At 40.3% G+C, this 18,837-nt stretch overlaps 1 protein-coding gene across 1 annotated transcript in view; it reads left to right on the top strand.

The window, feature by feature from the left end:
- Positions 1–15,975, top strand: part of GPR137B (G protein-coupled receptor 137B) — a 39,020-nt gene extending 23,045 nt beyond the window's left edge. Inside the window, exons 3-7 of the mRNA XM_037510384.1 lie at positions 2,523–2,745; positions 4,669–4,818; positions 7,355–7,483; positions 13,651–13,775; positions 15,479–15,975. Coding sequence (XP_037366281.1) covers positions 2,523–2,745; positions 4,669–4,818; positions 7,355–7,483; positions 13,651–13,775; positions 15,479–15,590 — 739 coding nt within the window. The 3' untranslated portion in view covers positions 15,591–15,975. The remainder of the gene's footprint in view (positions 1–2,522; positions 2,746–4,668; positions 4,819–7,354; positions 7,484–13,650; positions 13,776–15,478) is intronic.
- The last annotated feature ends 2,862 nt before the right edge of the window (positions 15,976–18,837 follow it).

Raw genomic sequence — 18,837 nt, 5'->3', positions numbered from 1 at the left:
AAGCTGCTGCTTCTGGTCATGCAGCAAGGTGTTCTGCTCAGATGTGCGGTCACACTTACTTTCTTGTTTTTGGTCTTTTTCTCCCTATCAGCTGGTTATTGTAACCCTGTGGTTTGTTTTGAAAGTGTTTTTTGGTCAATGTACAAAATGTTTTTCCCACGGAAACACACTCTTGTGATACGGTCTCCTCCCCCCGCCCCCCGCCTTCCCTTTTAAAATTCTCTATCTCCAAATCTCCCTCTTAATTCCAGAACTTCAGGCCAAGGGGAAAGGTTATGTCTTGCAAGTTATTTTTCTTTTCATTATAAATATTACAGAAGCTCATTGGGAAGGTGATAAAATAGAAAAAGACAGCAAATATGTGGATTTTGACATATGGAAAGAAAGAAGACATGTCTGTGAACTCTCCCCTTACCCCCCAACCCTAAGGAAATAAAAGGACGTAATTCACTGTAGGTTTTCATAGACATTTTCCAAGACAAATCTGATACCTGATTGCATTTCCAATTTTGCTTTCTGACCTCTTATTTTCATGTTCAATCATAAGTAACTTTTCCATTGTTTCACATCTCACACACCTTCTGTTTCTTTCAGACAGTATCAGGTTTTTGCTCAGCAAGTGGTCCTATAGGCTCAGAGAGTAGGATTTGATCAGAAGAAATCCAGGGGGCAGGGAGGTTTGAGAAAGCAGAATGACCAGCTTGCATAAAGACAGGGAGTTGGGGGGCACACAAGACGGGTTTGAGGGACAGTGCATAGACTGACTTCATTAGCATGTGGGGTGCCCACAGAGTGGTCTGGCTCCAGAGTATAAGGGAGTAGGGGCTTAGGGCGGGGATGAATTCGGACACACAGTGGTTTCTGGCCAGAAGGTGTGTGGGAGTGGCGGTGATAGGAGAGGGCCCCGGCAGGAAACTGGAGGGGGTAAAGAATGGGCTGAATCTGATAACCGATTGAGTGGGGGTAGAACACGGATTCAAAGAGGAGCTCTATGGTTTCAGAATCTGCAAAATCACAGCGCCTTTAAGCCAAGACATGAAATTGAGGACTGAGGTAGCAATGTTCCTTTGGTAGAATGTGGGTTCTGAAAATTGTGTGACAGACTTTGCCAGTGGATAGTAAATTATTAATTGCAAGACATAAAATCCCATTCAAATTAACTATGCCGTCAGGATTTATTATATAACCTGATATGAGGGCAGGAAATAAAGCCACAGCTGCACCATTGCCCCTCCCCTGCCCCCGACACATGCCCTGTCAGTTGCAGTGTCTGGAGCTGGGACTGGACTCCACATGCCATGTCCCCATCTTTGATGGATTTTGAAGACTCCCTTGTCATCTCTAGCTTCAGAGCTACCTTTTGTTGATGGTTTTCTGTTTTGGGACTTGCAAGAAGAGTTAACATAGGCTTTTTTTTTTTTTTTTAAAGATTTATTTATTTTTATACAAGAACCAGGATACAGATGCGTGGGAGGGTGAGAGGATTCACCAGAGACAGAGCAGGGAACAGAACAGGCAGACTGATGAAATACACTGGTGAGGGGAGCAGCGGGCGAGACAGGAGAGGTCTGCCTCGCCATGTGGGATTCTCACCAGCCGGCCGGGATTGAACCTGCCCTGCAGAGGCTGTGGACAGCTTCACAGTGCATTGCTCAACCACCTGCGACACCAGGGAGGCCCTAAGCCGTTTTATTTTTGAGCTGAGTGGTCTGTTCCTTATTTGCATGTTGAGGACTGAGTGATATCTACCTGAAATCGACGTGATGGGGCAGTCCTGAAAAAGAATTCAAGGCTGATGATTTCAGTTTTAGTAAATCTAAGAAATCTTTGTGTAGACTGTACACAGTCCCTTAGGAAGTGTGTAGCTCAGAAAGACCACATGTTAAAAATGGCCAGCGACTCAGCTTGCGTCCATTCAGCAAGTCACAGCAGACCACTGCACCCCGTAGCAAGTGTCCCCAGGTAAAAGTGAATGTCCCCAACATGCCCACTTCATCAGTGATTTTTTTAGGATAAAACCTTTTCCTAATTTATCTCAATCCTGAAAAGCAAACTGAAAGGTAGATATTGTTTATTGTATTTCCAGATGACACTAAGGCTCAAGCAGTTTGATTTCGCTCACGTTCATAGAGTGTAGAATTCCTCGTGCTCTGAGAAGCAGCTGCTTCTCCAGCCTGTGTGCCTCATGCTTAGCTTGTCCCTGGGAGCAGTGAGGTGCTTCCCCTATCAGGGACACAGTCTCACTCAGTCCTCACAAACCTCCCAGCAACAGGAAAAGGGAGGTACAGAACCTTCCTGAGTACAATCTGCAGTCCGTTTGTAATTTGAGTCCAGGAACTACCACTCCAAAAGGCCATGCTTTTTAAGTGTTTAACTTTGGTGCATGTTTTGCTTTGCACAGTTAACTAGACAATATCCCATTTCATTCTAGATCGACACCGAAATGGGCAGCCAATGTCTAGAGGTTGTGCCAGCCGCCATATAGGGAACGGTGCCTTCAATTTCCCTCTTGTCTTTTCCAGGCTGCCCCTCTACCTGGCCTCACTCTTCATCAGTCTGGTTTTCCTGCTGGTGAATTTAACCTGTGCAGTATTGGTGAAGACAGGGACTTGGGAGAGGAAAGTTATTGTCTCCGTGCGAGTGGCCATTAATGACACGCTCTTCGTGCTGTGCGCCGTCTCTCTGTCCATCTGTCTGTACAAAATCTCTAAGATGTCCTTAGCCAACATCTACTTGGAGTCTAAGGTAAGGTGGAAATGTGCTCATACTCCATTATACTTTTCTAAAAACAGTTTCCTTGTTTGCCAACAGAACTCAACCAATACCTTTCACACCTGACCTCCTACAAATGATTAGCCAGGCTGTGGTGGCCAAAACAGGCATGGAGTCCACCCAACTTTGTATGTGGACGATTCCACCCCAGGTGGTGTGGCCTCACTGAGTGAGTGATGTCTCTGGCTTTATACATGGCTTTTAGAGACTGACATAGGACGAACGAGATATTAGTGCTGGTGATAGTAACAGAAACAGATCTCTAATGTTCACTCTACTCAGGCACTTTTGTAAGCGTCATGATCCTCACAGGTATTCTCCTCACTAAGGAAACTGAGGCACAAGGTGGCTGGGAGCATGCCTGAGATCACGGTTTAGGAGGTACAGGCCCAGGATGGAGCCTGGCAGTCTGCCTACTGCACCCTGTCATGCTGCCCTGGAGACAGATTCAGCTCACTCCCGGGTGGGCTGTGCCACAAAAGGGCTTCCTTCTGGGGTTCAGGACCACAGGCCTGAATGGGATGTGAGGCAAGCCCCTGAACCCTCTTTTTTTTTCATTGCTATGTTTCACATCCTAGAATCTTCTTTCTCCTTTCCTTTCCTAGGAGTGATGACAAGGGCAGATATGCCATCTGGAGCTAAGGTGCCACGTGCCCCTCATCAACTTGATCCCAAATTCTCCCTTCATTGGGAAGCCCAGTGCAGTATGGAGGCTGGGGGCAGATGCCCCAGGTTCTCCCTGGCTGTGGGTCCCCACCCCGCTGTCACATCTCTGAGCCTTGGCTTGCTTGCTTCTAAAGCAGTGGAGTAGATTCCTGTAGCAATTTTGCTTCAGAAACCCAGTGACCGTGTGTCTTCGGCACACCCTTTCTTTACCATGTGGCCCATCTGGCTCTATCATTGGCCTGTCTCCCACAATATTTTGTCTTCAGTAGTGAACAGATTAAAATTTGTGCCTCTAACTTCAAAAAAACAGAGCCTTCCTCGGGGTGTTCTGTGATTTTACTGCACTCCTGCACAATCTCTGAAGGTAGTGCTGCAGAGACCTTTTTTTCATTTATAAATTTTGATGAATTTTAGATTAGATTTTGCTTTAACTTTCTATTGTGTGCCTTGTAGGGCTACACAAGACTTTTAAAAACAGATTTTGTGGCATTAAAGGGAGGGGTTAAATTTTTATAGTCAGAATACCACTTGAGATACCCCCTTGCAAACAAGCTAACAAACCACTACTGGCAAAATAAAATCATATCTTGGATTTAGCTAGTGACTTCCAAAGGCAAAACTCAAAAATGTTTAACTTTTACATTGTGTGAACTGCCTGTCTAAGTAGGTCTCCTTTGACTGGAAATTAATGGCGTTATATATCAGGGCACAAATCACTATTTGCACATAATTACAAACCCTGAGTCACATTAGGACGCCATTACTCCCAGCCTACAAGGTTTTGGGTTTTGAGGAAGCAAGTGCTCACTGTCCAGACAGTCAGAGCACAGCCTTCCTAGGGGTCGCCCTGTGAGATGGATTGGTTGTCCCCAGGACAGAGGCCAGGTGCTCTGCTCATAGCTGAACATCCTCTTCGACCTAGGCAGTGGCACTTAATAAGCCACCTTTCTTGTTGTATCAAACCTATGCTGTAGGCAAATGGCCCACATTTTAATCCCATTAAAGTCATCTGCAAATCAAGTATCAGGATTTAAATCGTCTCTATGACAATCATTTGAATGTGGAATGAGCTGAGGTTGGCAGCGGGTGGGGGTTCCCACATGAGGCTTGATGAGATTGCACTGGCTCAAGCACTTGCAGAGTTCCCGGGATGAGTAAGTTGGTGCTCTGGGAGGAGGCTGGTGTCCTGGGCCCTGAATGGATGCACCCTGACGGCTCCTGCTTTTCCAGGGATCCTCCGTGTGTCAAGTGACTGCCATCGGTGTGACTGTCATCCTGCTTTACACCTCTCGAGCCTGCTACAACCTGTTCATCTTATCGTTTTCTCAGAGCAAGCTTGTCCATTCTTTCGATTACGACTGGTACAATGTGTCCGACCAGGTCAGTGGGCGCCAGGGAGGTGCTGTCTGGCCCACGGCGCTTTGCCTGGCAGCCTTCATGTGACAGAAAGGCATAAGCTCCTTCTGTCTGCTGGAACATGCTAGGTGACCTCTTCATCTATACAAGGGAGTCACAGCACCCACCTTGTCCTAGCGCACATTTTCTGAGAAAACTAGGAAATGCACATGTATGTGCTTGGAGGCATTCATCAGGCAGTGCTTATATCTTTGTTTTTTTAAGTGTTCCCACATTTTTTTAGTGTTCTCCCTTTAAATGTTATATTAAAGGGTGAAATTTGCAAAGGTAAAAACATTACATTCAGGTTTCAGAAAATTGGCACATATAATCTAATAGCATTTGAGGAAATTAGGACAAACGACTGACGATATGCAGGTGTTAGAAAGAGCTCATTTTACTAGTGGTCTCAATGTGATTAAATTGCAAAAGCTCCTTAGGTTTTCCTGGAAAAATATTGAAGACCCAACGGTTGGGTTGTCAGAAAAGTCATGACATATTCTTTCTGTTTTTCAAGCAAAAATGCGTCATGACTTTTCCAACAGTGCTCTATGTGCAAATCCACTTTGAGAATTCCACTAGTCCTCAAAACCTGGACTACATTAAGACTTGGGAAGATGGCCTCCCCAGTGGTGCAGCGGGTTGAGAACCATGCTGTGAAGCTGTCCGCAGCCTCGACAGTGCGGGTTCTATCCCGGCCGGCCAGTGAGAATCCCACAATGTGCCACAGACCTCTCCTGTCTCACCCGCTGCTCCCCTCAGCAGTGCATTTCAGTCAGTCTGCCTGTTCTGTTCCCCACTCTGTCTCTGGTGAATCCTTTCACCATCCCGCGCCTCTGGCCTGTACCCCAGTTCTTGTATAAAAATAAATAAATCTTAAAAAAAAAAGACTTGGTAAGAAAGAATAAAATGACCATGGGTAAGTCAGACCTGTGATCACGGAAAGATGAAATTCAGAAAAGGCACATGTGAGGCACTGCAGTTGGAAAGGATGAAAAATAACAGTAACGACCCCTTCCACTGCTAATCACATCGATGCCACAAATACAGCCGGGAGAAAGTTGAGCGAGGTGCTCAAGGTGTGCTCTGTTTTGAGAAAATCAAATAAATATGTAAACTTCTAAACTTCAAACAACGAAGAGACTTAGTCATAATACACAAAGCATTTGGGATGGTTTATAGTAAAATACAGCCATTCCAGGGTAGGTCAGCAGCAGGAAGCCCATTCACATCATTGTGACACCATCATCCTGTGGGAATTTTCCATCTCTCCAAACTTAACAAAATATTTTTATTTTTCTTTCAAATAAGTGCTTGTAATTGTAATGAATTTAAAATATCACAATTTTTAAAATTCTATTGTTTCAAAAATATTTATTTATGGCTATCCAGGCCTGTATGTTGTGACCAAAATAATCTTGGAGCAAGCAAAACAAATGCCCACGAGTTGCCCATTATTCATGTGGATTGGCAAAAAGAAATCTACTGTTGAGACATTATAGATGGAATATGAGATGTAAAATTTGAGATGAGCTGAGCATCCTCTTGGAGCTGGGCAGTGATTCTTCATAAAATAAGTTTGAAGAGTAACATCTTCCTAAAGAGTAGCATGATTCGTTTTGGTCACAGTATTTTAAGGAGGATGTAGTAGAGAAAGTAAAAGGATTAGATTAGGTGATTGGCTCTTTGTGGCTCGATTTTGGTGAGTTGTATTTCTTGGAAATGATGGTCCACCTCACTGGTAGACTTGGGCCAAACCTAACTTTGCACGTTAGTCACATAGAGGGAGGGGGGAACATGTCCAGTTGGTCCTCACACTGACCCACTGGGTGTAGACCAGAGGTGGGGGTGGGAGTGAATGAATTCACCAGAGACAGAGTGGGGAGCAGAACAGGCAGATCCACTGAAATACACTGCCAAGTGGGGGCAGTGGGTGAGAAAGAAGTCTTCTGCACCATGTGGGTTGCTCCCTGGCCAGGGGTCGAAATCAGGCCATAGGGTTGATAGTGCTGGGGCTTAACCCCTAGGCCACCAGGGAGGCCCAGAACAGTTTTTTCTTAGTGCTAGCCTGAAATAAACTCTAGTGGGTAAATCACAGGATATGGTCAACGTGAAGAGAAGTTTGAATACTGACACATTTATCCGAGGGACAAGGCTAATAAAGGGATCAGTTCTAGGCTGCTCTCAAGAATTTGGGAGGGGGGACCGTAACATTCTCACTGTTCAGTTGTTAAAAAGAAAATCTGCTTAAATTTGAGAGGTTTAATTTGGCCATAAGATTTTGGAGGGTGAAGATCAGACATAGGCAGTTTCTGTCTCTGAATATTTTGAAGAAGATAATCATCTCTCCTGTATGGTTTAAGTAATCCCCACCCGAGGTCTGGTATTTACTACCTGACGTCAACATGTACATTTTAGAGGCAGGGAATTATATTAGAATTAGCCTCTGTTCATGTTTAGAGTCCAATCAAATCTGTCTTCAGTCTAGTGACTTTCCCTTTCTTCTCCTCCGATTCAACAGGCAGATTTGAAGAACCAGTTGGGAGATGCTGGATATGTAGTGTTTGGAGTGGTCCTTTTTGTGTGGGAACTCTTGCCTACCACCTTAGTAGTTTACTTCTTCCGAGTAAGAAATCCTACAAAAGACCTGGTAAGTGATTTTATGTTTGCATCTGCTAATGCTAATCATAAACCATACTTACATTTTTCTCTTAGACTTCCAGCACAGTGTTTCTTCTCTCCTATTGCAATTTTTTTTTTTTTTTAAAGTTCCTTTGTTTATCTGAGGCCTTCTTTTCCCTTCTCTTTAAGGGGAAATTTTTTTTTTTTTAAAGATTTATTTATTTATACATACAAGAACCAGGGTACAGGCCAGAGCGCAGGAGGGTGAGAGAATTCACCAGAGACAGAGCGGGGAACAGAACAGGCAGACTGATGAAATACACTGCTGAGGGGAGCAGCGGGTAAGACAGGAGAGGTCTGCCGCGCCATGTGGGACCCTCACCGGCCAGCTGGGATTGAACTAGCGCTGCAGAGGCTGCAGACAGCTTCACAGTGCGGCGCTCAACTGCCTGCGCCACCAGGGTAAGCCCTCAGGGGAAATTTTTTTTTTAATTTTATAAAAGAAATGAAAAGTGAGTTTCATTTCAAGGCCTGGAGATAGTGACTCTTTTCCCTGATGCATCACAGCCTCACTATTCTGAGCCCTGACTTGCTGTGGACCAAATATATCAGCTTATGTATGTTTCAGCAAAAGAAACTAGAGAATAGTAATTCAGTTCTTCAGCCCTGTATTATGCTGGATGGTGATTAGGGAATGGGATCTTAGGGAAATAAAAACATTCTGAGGAATTCTAAAGCCACTCCAATTTGGAGCCATTCACGTATTTGCTCAGTAAGCTTTATGTAAATGCCTTTATAGGGGCAAGACAGAATAATGCAAAACCTGGTAGAATGGGGATACTCCTGGAAGCTTTACTTCATAAATTATTTCAACCACACTTACTAGTGGTAGAATTTTGAATCACTGATCCATGAAACCCATAGACAAGTACAGTGAACGGTTTTTAGCCAATGTGAGCAAAGTGTGGGTAGTAAAGAAGCACAGATGTTAAACAACTCAGTAAGGAAGCACAGATGTTAAACAACTCATGTTTCATCTGTTTTTTTTTTTTTTTTTTTTCTGATTCATCTCTAGTCATGGATGTGTGAGAAATAGGGGAAAAAGGTGAAATAGGAGTGGGGCAGGTGGCCACAGGCAACATATTCTATATGTTGTTTCTCCACCTTATTTTTAGCTGCAGAACTGTGGTTCTGCACTATATCTACTTGCATTGGGAACATTTACAGGCTTCTGAAAAGTCAGCTCCTAAACACTTCATTGGCAAAAAAATTCGTGAAAGGTTCTAGTCCATTGACTAGGCTGAATCCAGTGCCTGGTATTCCTGTCTTTTCAGAAGATAGCTGAAGTTTTCTGGGACCGTATTTTGCCTAAAGGATAAGACAGGAGTCTCTTAAACAAAAACCTGTGTTCATTAAGGCTTCACTTAGGTTCTGCCTGTTCTTCCCTTCCAGTTTTCATCTCTAGTATTTCAGAGTCTTAGGAACTCCATTCCCTAAACCCAAGGTAATATATATCTGAATCCTATGGCATGAAAAGCTAATGTGATATTATTGCTCAGTGTTATTTTGTTTAATGAATACAGAATAATAATATACTCCAATCTCTACATGTCATCCTTGATCTACGCTGTTCCAACATACTATGGTGTCTGAATGTATTTATTGTTTAGGGTATTATCTAGAACAATGGTTCTCAAACTTGTCTCAGGACACTTCACACTTTGAGGAACCCAGAAAGCTTTTGGAGGTATGCATGTGTGTAATTTTTAGAAAATATGTATGAATTCATTAAGCCCAGAATATGTTACCATGAAAATTATTTAAAAAGAACATTTTCCAAAACAAAATGAGACAAGAACTATTGTTTTAAAATTTTTTGAATCTTTTTAATGTCTGGCCTACTAAAAGACCGCTGGATTCCCGTATCTGCTTCTGAAATCTGTTGTGTTGTAATGTTTAGGTTGAAGTATATGAAGAGAAACCAGCCTCAAAGAGATATGTAGTTGCAAAAAAAGTGTTTTAATATCCTTTTACATAACTGTGAATATTATTCTCTGATGCTATACTCGAACTCAGGTTGTGGTTTCTGAAAAGTTGTGATATGGTATCTCAAGCCAATTCAATGAACATTTTGAATTGTGTTCTTGCTTAACATCTGTTGGTTTATCTTGCACTTTGAATGCAAGGTCTTTTATCTGTGCATGGTTTTATAATATCAAGCATGGGTCATTTGGAAATACTGACTTATTGAGTTACGTAGATCTTCCAACTGTTAACTTTTTCATTACACAATTTTGCACCACTACTGCCACCCCAAACCCACAGACTGATTCATTATTATCACTGATTTCATCAGAAAAATCTTTCATTTATTGGGGAGCTCATGATGGGGAACCCAAGTTTCCCAAAGCTTTAATTTTGCTTAAAAGCTCAAATCTGATCGGGGATAATACTTTTATTTGAAGTGACAGCTTACTTAATTCACTTTTGAGATAATTTCTGCCAAATACCCATGTCTGAAAAACCATTGTTTGAGTTTTGTCAAAAAAGTAGCTACAACTCAAAAACAGTTGTATAAGTTCTTTCCCTTAAAACCACCATTTTTACAGCAGAAGTGCTTTATGAATACGTTCTATTTTGTAACACAGACTATTAAAAAGACAGACTCAAGGGCTGAGATTTAATAGCATTAATTTTTATTGCTTCATCAAGGACATTCTCAAATGAGTTGGGTTTTTAAAATTTTTTTTTTTTTAATAGAGGCATGTTTTTGTTTGTTTGTTTTGTTTATACATGCACTGGGTACAGTCAGAAGCGCGGGAGGGTGAGAGAATTCACCAGAGCCAGAGCGGGGAGCAGAGCAGGCAGAAGGACCGAAGTACACTGCTGAGGGGAGCAGCGGGCGGCAGGAGAGGTCTGCGTGCCATGTGGGACCCTCCTCCGGTGGCTGGGGAGCAGCCGGGGATCGAACCGGCGCCCCAGAGGCCGCGGGCAGCTTCACAACCCAGCGCTCAACCGCTGCGCCACCAGGGAGGCCCGAGTTGGGATTTTTTTAACTGCATGTGAAGAATATTGTAACTAGTGCAGTGGTGCCATCTTTGAATATGTGCTACCACAGCGGGTGTACTCACGACTGCTTTTGTACCATTAGTGCAAATGTTCACACATGGAAAAGGCAAATAACGGCCTAATATATGATGAAAATAGTTACGAAAGGCTCTCAGGGACCTCTGGCTTCAAGGACACTGAAAACTGCTCATCTGCTCTAAACATTATCTTCACATTCACTACGAAGGAGTGAACTCATTATGAATAACGCAATACCATAAACAGAAAATGTACTGATGAGGTCACTCTAATTAGCAGGTAATGTGAGTGTCGTATTTGGCTGGATGAAGCATTAGTGTTCCTGAAATATCCATAGGCAAGACTACCAGAGTTAAATGCCATTATTACATTCACAATTTGGTAAAAATAGCTAATAATTATACATTACTTTTATATATACTAGGTGCTGTCCTAAGCACTTTAAAAAAATATTAAATTCTTTTTCACAATAATGCTTGAGGTAGAAACTTCTTATACTCAGATGAGGAAACTGAGGCTCAGGGTCACATGGCTGGTAGGACAAGAGGCAGGATTAATACACAGCAGTCTAGCTCCTCAGTCCATGATTCCAGTTACTATGTTACACTGTGGCCTTCTTTGTCATAATACGATTTGGAGAAGAAAATGAATTCCTAATACATATGACAGTAATCCTATCACTATCTGCAATCATTTGGAGAACAAAGCCTAATATTCTTTTGGGGAGATTTATAGTTTAACTCATAGTCACTGGCTTATTTAAAAGACGACTCTACAGGTGGGGCTTTTAAAATGTTATCATTTGTTATCCGTAATTTAGTAGGTATAAACAAGCCAGTGTAATAGTATAGGGTGTAGCGTTTTGCAGTCCCTCTCAGAATCCCAAGGTGCTTGCTGTGAGTATTCTTGCACAATATTCTAGACCCAGATCAGAATCTCTGGGGTAGGTTCTGGGAACCCACATCTGAAATAACTTAGCAAGTACCCCAAGTTATTTAAGTGCATTGTGAAGTTTGAGAACCTCTATCATATTTAATGAAATGAGCAGTTTTATTAAGATATAATTCCCTTACTATATAGTTCACTCATTCCACACGTGCAAGTTGGTGGTTTTTGGTATATTCAGGTATGTGCAGCTGTCACCAGAGATCTCAGAGCATTTTTATAAGCTCAAAAAGAAAACCCATACCCTTTATCTTTCTCATCCCCTGCCCTAAGCAACTACTTTACTTTGGTCTGTCTCCCTGTTCTCGATATGAATAATGTCAAATTTGTGGTTCTGTGACTGGTTTCTTACACTTAGTATGTTTTCGAAGTTCATTCATATATTTCATTCCTTTTTATGGCTGAACAATATTTCATTGTATCACTGTATCCTATCTTATTTACTCATTTGTTGGACATTCAAAGGGTTTTTTCCATCTTTTGATTTTTATGAATAGTGCTACTGTAAACGATGTACAAGTTTCTATGTATATGTTTTTTCTCATGGGTACATATCTGGAAGTGCAGTTGCTGATCCTATTGTAATTTTGTGTTTAACTGTGAAAAATCTTTGAACTGTTTTTCAGAGGACATAACATTTTACATTCCCACCAGTGGTGAAGATTCTGGTTCTTCCATATCCTCAACATTTGTTATCTGAATTTTTTGATTCTGTACATCTTGAGGGGTGTGAAATGGTATCATAACTTTTGATTGATGATTAATGATATAGAACATCCTTTCTTATGCTTGCTGGACATTTCATATCTTCTTTGGCGAAATGTCTGTTCAGTTCTTTTGTCCTTCAGTTGACTTGAATTATTGAGTTAGAAATTGATTATATATTTTAGATACAAATCCTTTATCAGATATGAATTTCAAATACCTTTTCCCATTCTGTGGATGTCTTTCCACTTTCTCAATGGTAGCCTTTGAAGCACAAGTGTTTTTAATTTGGATGAACTTAATTTATCTGGTTGTTTCTTTTGTGGCTAATGGTTTTGGTACAATCCTTTGTCAAATCCTGGGTCATGAAGATTTGCTTCTACATTTTCCTTCAAGAGTTTTATGGTTTTTACTCCAACATTTAGATCTTGAGTTACTATTTATGATGTGAGGTAAGGTTCAACTTCATTCTTTTGCATAGACATTCTCGAACTGCAAAGAGTAAATTTTAAGGTATCCCAACTTGTATAAAGTTACACTTTGCTTCCTGTATTTGGGCAGATTAATTTTGGAAAAGCAGGAATCCACATGTAGATGACCATTGTATAATGACTTTGTTTTATACTCTATTGGTTAAGTTTTAAATGGACCACTCTTGATATCAACAAGAACAGCACATAAATGCTGGATTTTATCACAGGACTAGTTTTTCCACAATATAATTGATTTTATGTTTACTTCAAACTAGTCATTTGAAATTTGAAGAGTGAACTTGGTAGGCTTGGGGGAGAGAAACAGGATGAAATGATTCATAAAGGCAGGATATAAAAAATCCTCTCAAACTATTTATTTTGGGGCCTCCCCAGTGGCTCAGTGGGTTGAGCACAGCACTGTGAAGCTGTCCACAGCCTCTGCAGCACCGGTTCAATTCCCAGCTGGCTAGGGAGAGTCCCACATGGCGCGGCAGACCTCTTCTGTCCTGCCCGCTGCTCCCCTCAGCAGTGTATTTCGGTCCTTCTGCCTGTTCTGCTCCCCGCTGTCTCTGGTGAATCCTCTCACCCTCCTGTGCCTCTGACCTGTACCCCAATTCTTGTATAAAAATCTGTTAAAAAAAACCCAACTATTTCATTATTTTAATTTACTGTGAATGCCCCCTTATACAGGTTTATATCCAATTTGGGACTCTTCAGTTTGACTAAATTGGGCATTGTCTGGTTTTTCAATAAGGGATTTAAACAATTATAATTAACTGTTGGGAGAATTCTGAAATAAGATGTTGCCTATACTGAATTTAATTCCTCTTAAATGTAAAAGGAACTAAAATGAGCACTCCAGCTGAACGAGGGCAGCCCCCACCAGGTGACTAGAATATATTCACTCTCTGCAAGAGAGGTCCTGTTTATTTTTGGCTAGTGCAAGGCACAATATCTGAAATACATGCTGAAAAATTCTTTCCAGACCAACCCTGCAATGGTCCCCAGCCATGGATTCAGTCCTAGATCTTACTTCTTTGACAACCCTCGAAGATATGACAGTGATGATGACCTTGCATGGAACATTGCTCCTCAGGGACTTCAAGGAAGGTAAGACCCTCTTTCAGGCTAGCCTAAGGTATGAGGGTGAGAGCTGCACCAATGAAATAGATTCGGACTAAACAGATTCTTACATAAGAGCCCCAGAGCGAGAGGGAGGGTATAGCAAATAGAAAAAGGAGAAGCACCCAAGTATGTGAAACTAACTACAATCATAGTAGAGACCTACTTACCCACCTGCAGTATGTGCACTTCAAGAATGTCTGCCTCTGGCCTGGTCAGTTCTGCAGAGTGGTAGTTACTGGGATTCCTTCCCCTTTCCTCAGCCTGCTGATGCTTCAGCCACACTCCTCTGCCTAGGGCTCACTTTCCTCTTTCCACCTGTGGGCCTGGGACTTTAAGACCAGCAAGAACTAGAAAAGCAAAAAGGGCTGACTTGTGCATGCCAAACTCATCTCTGCTTTATGCTTGTCCTCCCAGGACATCTGCACTGTTCCTGTGAAAGGGGAGCTTTAGGTAGAGTTTATTTTAAAAGTGAAAATGTTGCAGTGGCTTGCGATAGCTTGGTAGCACTGTGTCTTTAACCCCTATACCATGAGTTCCATGCTGGCCAGGGAGATAACCCACATGGTGCAGCAGACCTCTCCTGTATTGCCTGCTGCTCCCCTTAGCAGTGTATTTCAGTAGATCCACCTGTTCTGCTCCCCACTCTGTCCCCACACCTCTGGCCTACACCTCAGTTCTTGTATACATAATTAAATCTTTAAAAAAATAAAAGTGAAAATGTACCTTTATGCAATCCCTTGTGAATTTAAAGACCTGCCATTAACATTTTAATGTAAATCTTTCTTCTCTGGGACAAGATGGTAAAGAAGCTATGCTTTATTACTATCAATAAAAGTCCTTAGGAAACCTTAAAAGAGCTCTAAAATGAACCCTTGTTTTAGGGACTGGAGGAATGAAGATAAGCTGGGAGGGTACATTGCTTTCTCAGTGAATCAAGGAGCAGAGAAATCCTGGCCAGTTTGAATAAAAGATGATACTTGGGAAGAAAGTAGATTAGCTTACATTGTCAGCAGATGAAAAAGCATAGATAACTCTGGAGCCAATACATATGAGGTCAAAATTGTCCTAAAATTGTTCTCTTATCGTTACCACACTACATTTCCTGCTAACTATGTCCCTGGAAACCTGCTAGAACCCTTAACCCCTACCTGACAGAAGCAACAGAGAACTGAAGGATTCCTCACAACCTATGTAGGAGAAGAAAAAACTTTTCTATTACATAGAAAATCAATTATAAGACAATTTACATATATGTGTATAAATATACACAAAGATATTGTTCCAAGCACTTTATGGGTATGAACTCACAGAAGCCCAATGAGGATAATTATTGATATTGCTTCTAGTCTACAGATGAAGAAATCAAAGCACAGAAGTTATTTGCCCAACGAAGCAAGTATTGAGCTACATACACTTTGTTAGGATTCAGACACAATTTGTTGTTAAAACATTTTGTTACATACATGATTGGTTAATGGTTCTAGTAAAACCATACTGAATTTTATAGAATTTAGTAGACTTGTGGGTAGTTACTGCATAGCAGTGGTGAAATGAGCTTCAAGAAGCTACTTTTTAAAAAACTGGGATTGTCTATAGTTTATATAAATCCTAGTTCTATCTAAAATAAACATGTCATCAGTTTAAGTATAACGTTACAAGTCACTGAAATATCTTTTTTCTTTTTTAAGTTTTGCTCCAGACTACTATGATTGGGGACAACAAACTAACAGCTTCCTGGCACAAGTAGGAACTTTACAACCAGACTCAATTTTGGATCCTGACAAGCCAAGCCATGAATAGGATCAGTTAACAGTTTTATGGAAGACTTCTCAGCTATAAAGCTTCAGAAAGATGAACTTAAGGACAGCTGAATTCTTAGGACACTTTTCCTTAAGATATAGGACTCTATTTTTACTTGTTACAGGTTTCTAATGACTCCATAGGACTAAGCAATAATATAGATTGATAAAACCTTATTTTAGTATACTAAAAGTGAGCCTGGCTGCCTACATCAGCAGGTGTAATTTAAACTTAAATCTGTACTTTTATAAAAATGTCTTTTATATAACTTAAATAATAATGCTAAACTAGGGGTTTTTGAGAATGTTATTGCAATGTATGTTGTAGTTTGCACACTTTTATGCATAATTCACTTTAAAGGTATATAGTATATGGTCTGAGAGTTTTTAAAGACTTTCGGACTGAAGTACTCCTCAATGCTTACCTCTTCAGGTCACTCAGATTCTGAGCTGCACACTGACAGATTCTCAATACAGTTGAGATCTAGAAAGCCAACTGCAATGCCAGTGTTGAACGTTGTAAGGTAGCAGAATATTAATGACAGACTACAAGGTAAATGGCTCAAGAGTTTTTGGGTTTTTTTATGGCTCAGTTAGTCCCTCAAAGAATTTCCTAAATTTTGCCAGAAGTTAGGTACTCTTTCAACAGGGCACTAATGTACATACTCCAGTGATAATTTGATGTTAAAACTGTTCATAGAGTTGACTTATACTATTAAATCTCCTCTTCTATATTCGTAAGAGATTTTGCATAGTTTTCCAACCCTATGAAATCTAATATCCCTTACCTCAGTACTTCAGCAAGACTACACCGTTCCCAAGTGACTGAACATTCATCACACTAGGGGAAAAAAGATGACGTTCCCAAAAGGGAATTAATAATTCCAGTCACCCTTGAATTATAAAAACTATGTAGAGTCATAATTATTTGCTTTGTAATCTCCAATATTCAAAATAACCCCCTATGTTTTAAAATGGCCCTGAAAGCAGCCTCCTGGAAGCTGCATGTTTAAAATGGCAGCAGCATTGCAATATTCTCTAGCATGATTCCTATAGTCTCATGAAAGGGCATGTTCCAGACAATTGTTTACAAGTTGTCATTCATTTATGTGAAAAATATGTTATGCAACACCAGTTCCCTAACCGTAAGTGCCATTCTAGAATTTCTACCATGGGTATATTCTGCATTTGTAAAATGGTCTATGATAGGACACTGTGTACATGGCTCTCTTTTTCTACAAAACAGAAATAAGGTACTAGAGGCAATATTGTTTCCAGAGAGAAAGTATCATTCTGCCCTACCTAGGAAATCTCATCTGGGGACAGAGTGAGGGGCAGAAAAAAAGGGACTGACACTAGTTAATAAGTCCTACTTACATGATGAAACCCATTTCAGATGTCTCTTCCCATTTTGGTCTTCAGGAATAATTTATCTCTGGACATTGATTTCACAGAAATCAAGTCTACTACTTATTTTGATGGTATTTAAGATTGTAATCTCAAGTTTTAAATCTGTCATGATTGGGTTCCTCATTTGCTTAGAATATTTTGATCCTGCATAATCTCACATGATATTGCCCTTTACTATATGGAAGACTTTGGGTCATATTTCATTTAAGAGTCACTGTCAGGGAAAATTCTACACTGAAGCAAAATTTGCACTGACAATTCAGTTTGCCTTAAAATATAAGCTGTTATTCTAAATAGCTTTAGGAATATCCTACTCGTCATGCTGTCTTTGTTACTAATAAGAATTTAAAGGCAGATTTAGCATATGCTTAAAACTCCTTTAAATCATGCTTTTGGAGAAAGTTCTACAATTCTTCAACATCAAGTCAGCTGAGGGTAGATATTTTTAAATTCAGTGGAAAAAAGTCACAAAATCATGTAATTACTACTCACCCTATGATAATGTAAACACTTTTATACTGTTATTACCAGAAAGAAAATATCCAGCATTAACTGATACAGGCTATAGTCTATTATTTTTATAATAAAGCTGCTAGTATTTTAACTATTACTTTTCATTAGAAAGGATAAAAATGTTCCAAGTGCCTATTTTTCTTTGCTCTTTTAAAAATAAGGCTAAAAATGTTCAAGTGTCACAAACACACCTGGAATACAAAAAAACTGATTCTGTCACATGATCTTTCTCTTATAGTAAACAATCACATATTCCATAAACTGCTGCAAGACTGGAAAGGAAAATTAACATCTCCTTTAATTTCCTAGATTTATTTGTGCTACTAAGTACACTAACAAATTACTTTATGTGAAATATTAAGGCTAAAAGGGGGCAAAGAATGGTGATTAGAAGTTCTGAAATACCCAAATGTCCTATTTTTAAAGGCAACACAAGGAAATTAAAGCTCTGATAATTTAAAAATGAAAAGTGGGGAAAGAGGCAATATCCCTGAAATTTTTTGAACCATTATTATTATCCAATTCTGATTCAGCACGAAAAGGCTATATGTGAATGTTTCTATTCATCTGTTGGAAATATGCATAATAGGTGTCCACTTCTGCAGTTAATTGTCTAAGGATTTCAACTGATTTGTGTAGAGATCAGTCATTATCTTTTTTCCCTTTTTACAATTTAACCTATTTAATTTAGCTGGTTAAAACATCTGTGTGTGTTATATACACAGCTGTGGACTATAAGAAGTTTTGATTCCCATAATACCTATGATTAACAGACAGATTAATAAGACAGAACTATATACTGTAATAAGTTATGTGAATGTGGTCTCTCAGAATAATATACTTACACTTACTGTGATGTGGGATGATCCAGTGCCTACACGATGAGATGGAGATGAAATGATGGCGGCATTGTGATGAGCTTTAGGCTACTATATGCCCTTCTGGTAATATGTCAGAGGAGGATTGTGTGCTTCAGATGATCCTGGATTATCGATGATCTGGTTATTAGGTACAGACTATGTTGATGATTGGGGACCCTCAGTAGTTGGTTATTTTGCTAAAACCTTTTAGAAGAACATTATAATCAAATTTTCTCTTCAACTCAGCTAAGTGTTGGTTGCAAAGGTCATAATCCTTTGATGATCACTAGGTGACTTTAATGTTTATTCCATCGGAGGAATCCAGTCCACATTTTGTCCCTTAGTATCTGCAGTTTTAAACATTTTGGCACTGTCCACCACATTGCTGGTTCTGCTTTAATCTTCCCCTATAGATGACTTAAGTTCTTCCAATTTCTCATTTGTTAACACTTCTACGTGGTCTTC

Source organism: Talpa occidentalis, unplaced genomic scaffold (assembly GCF_014898055.3).
Source record: "Talpa occidentalis isolate TD23 unplaced genomic scaffold, MPIMG_talOcc4v2.1 talOcc4.14, whole genome shotgun sequence".
Classification (NCBI taxonomy): Eukaryota; Metazoa; Chordata; class Mammalia; order Eulipotyphla; family Talpidae; genus Talpa; species Talpa occidentalis.
Note: the sequence above shows the minus strand (reverse complement) of the source record. Positions and strands in the feature narration are given on the sequence as shown.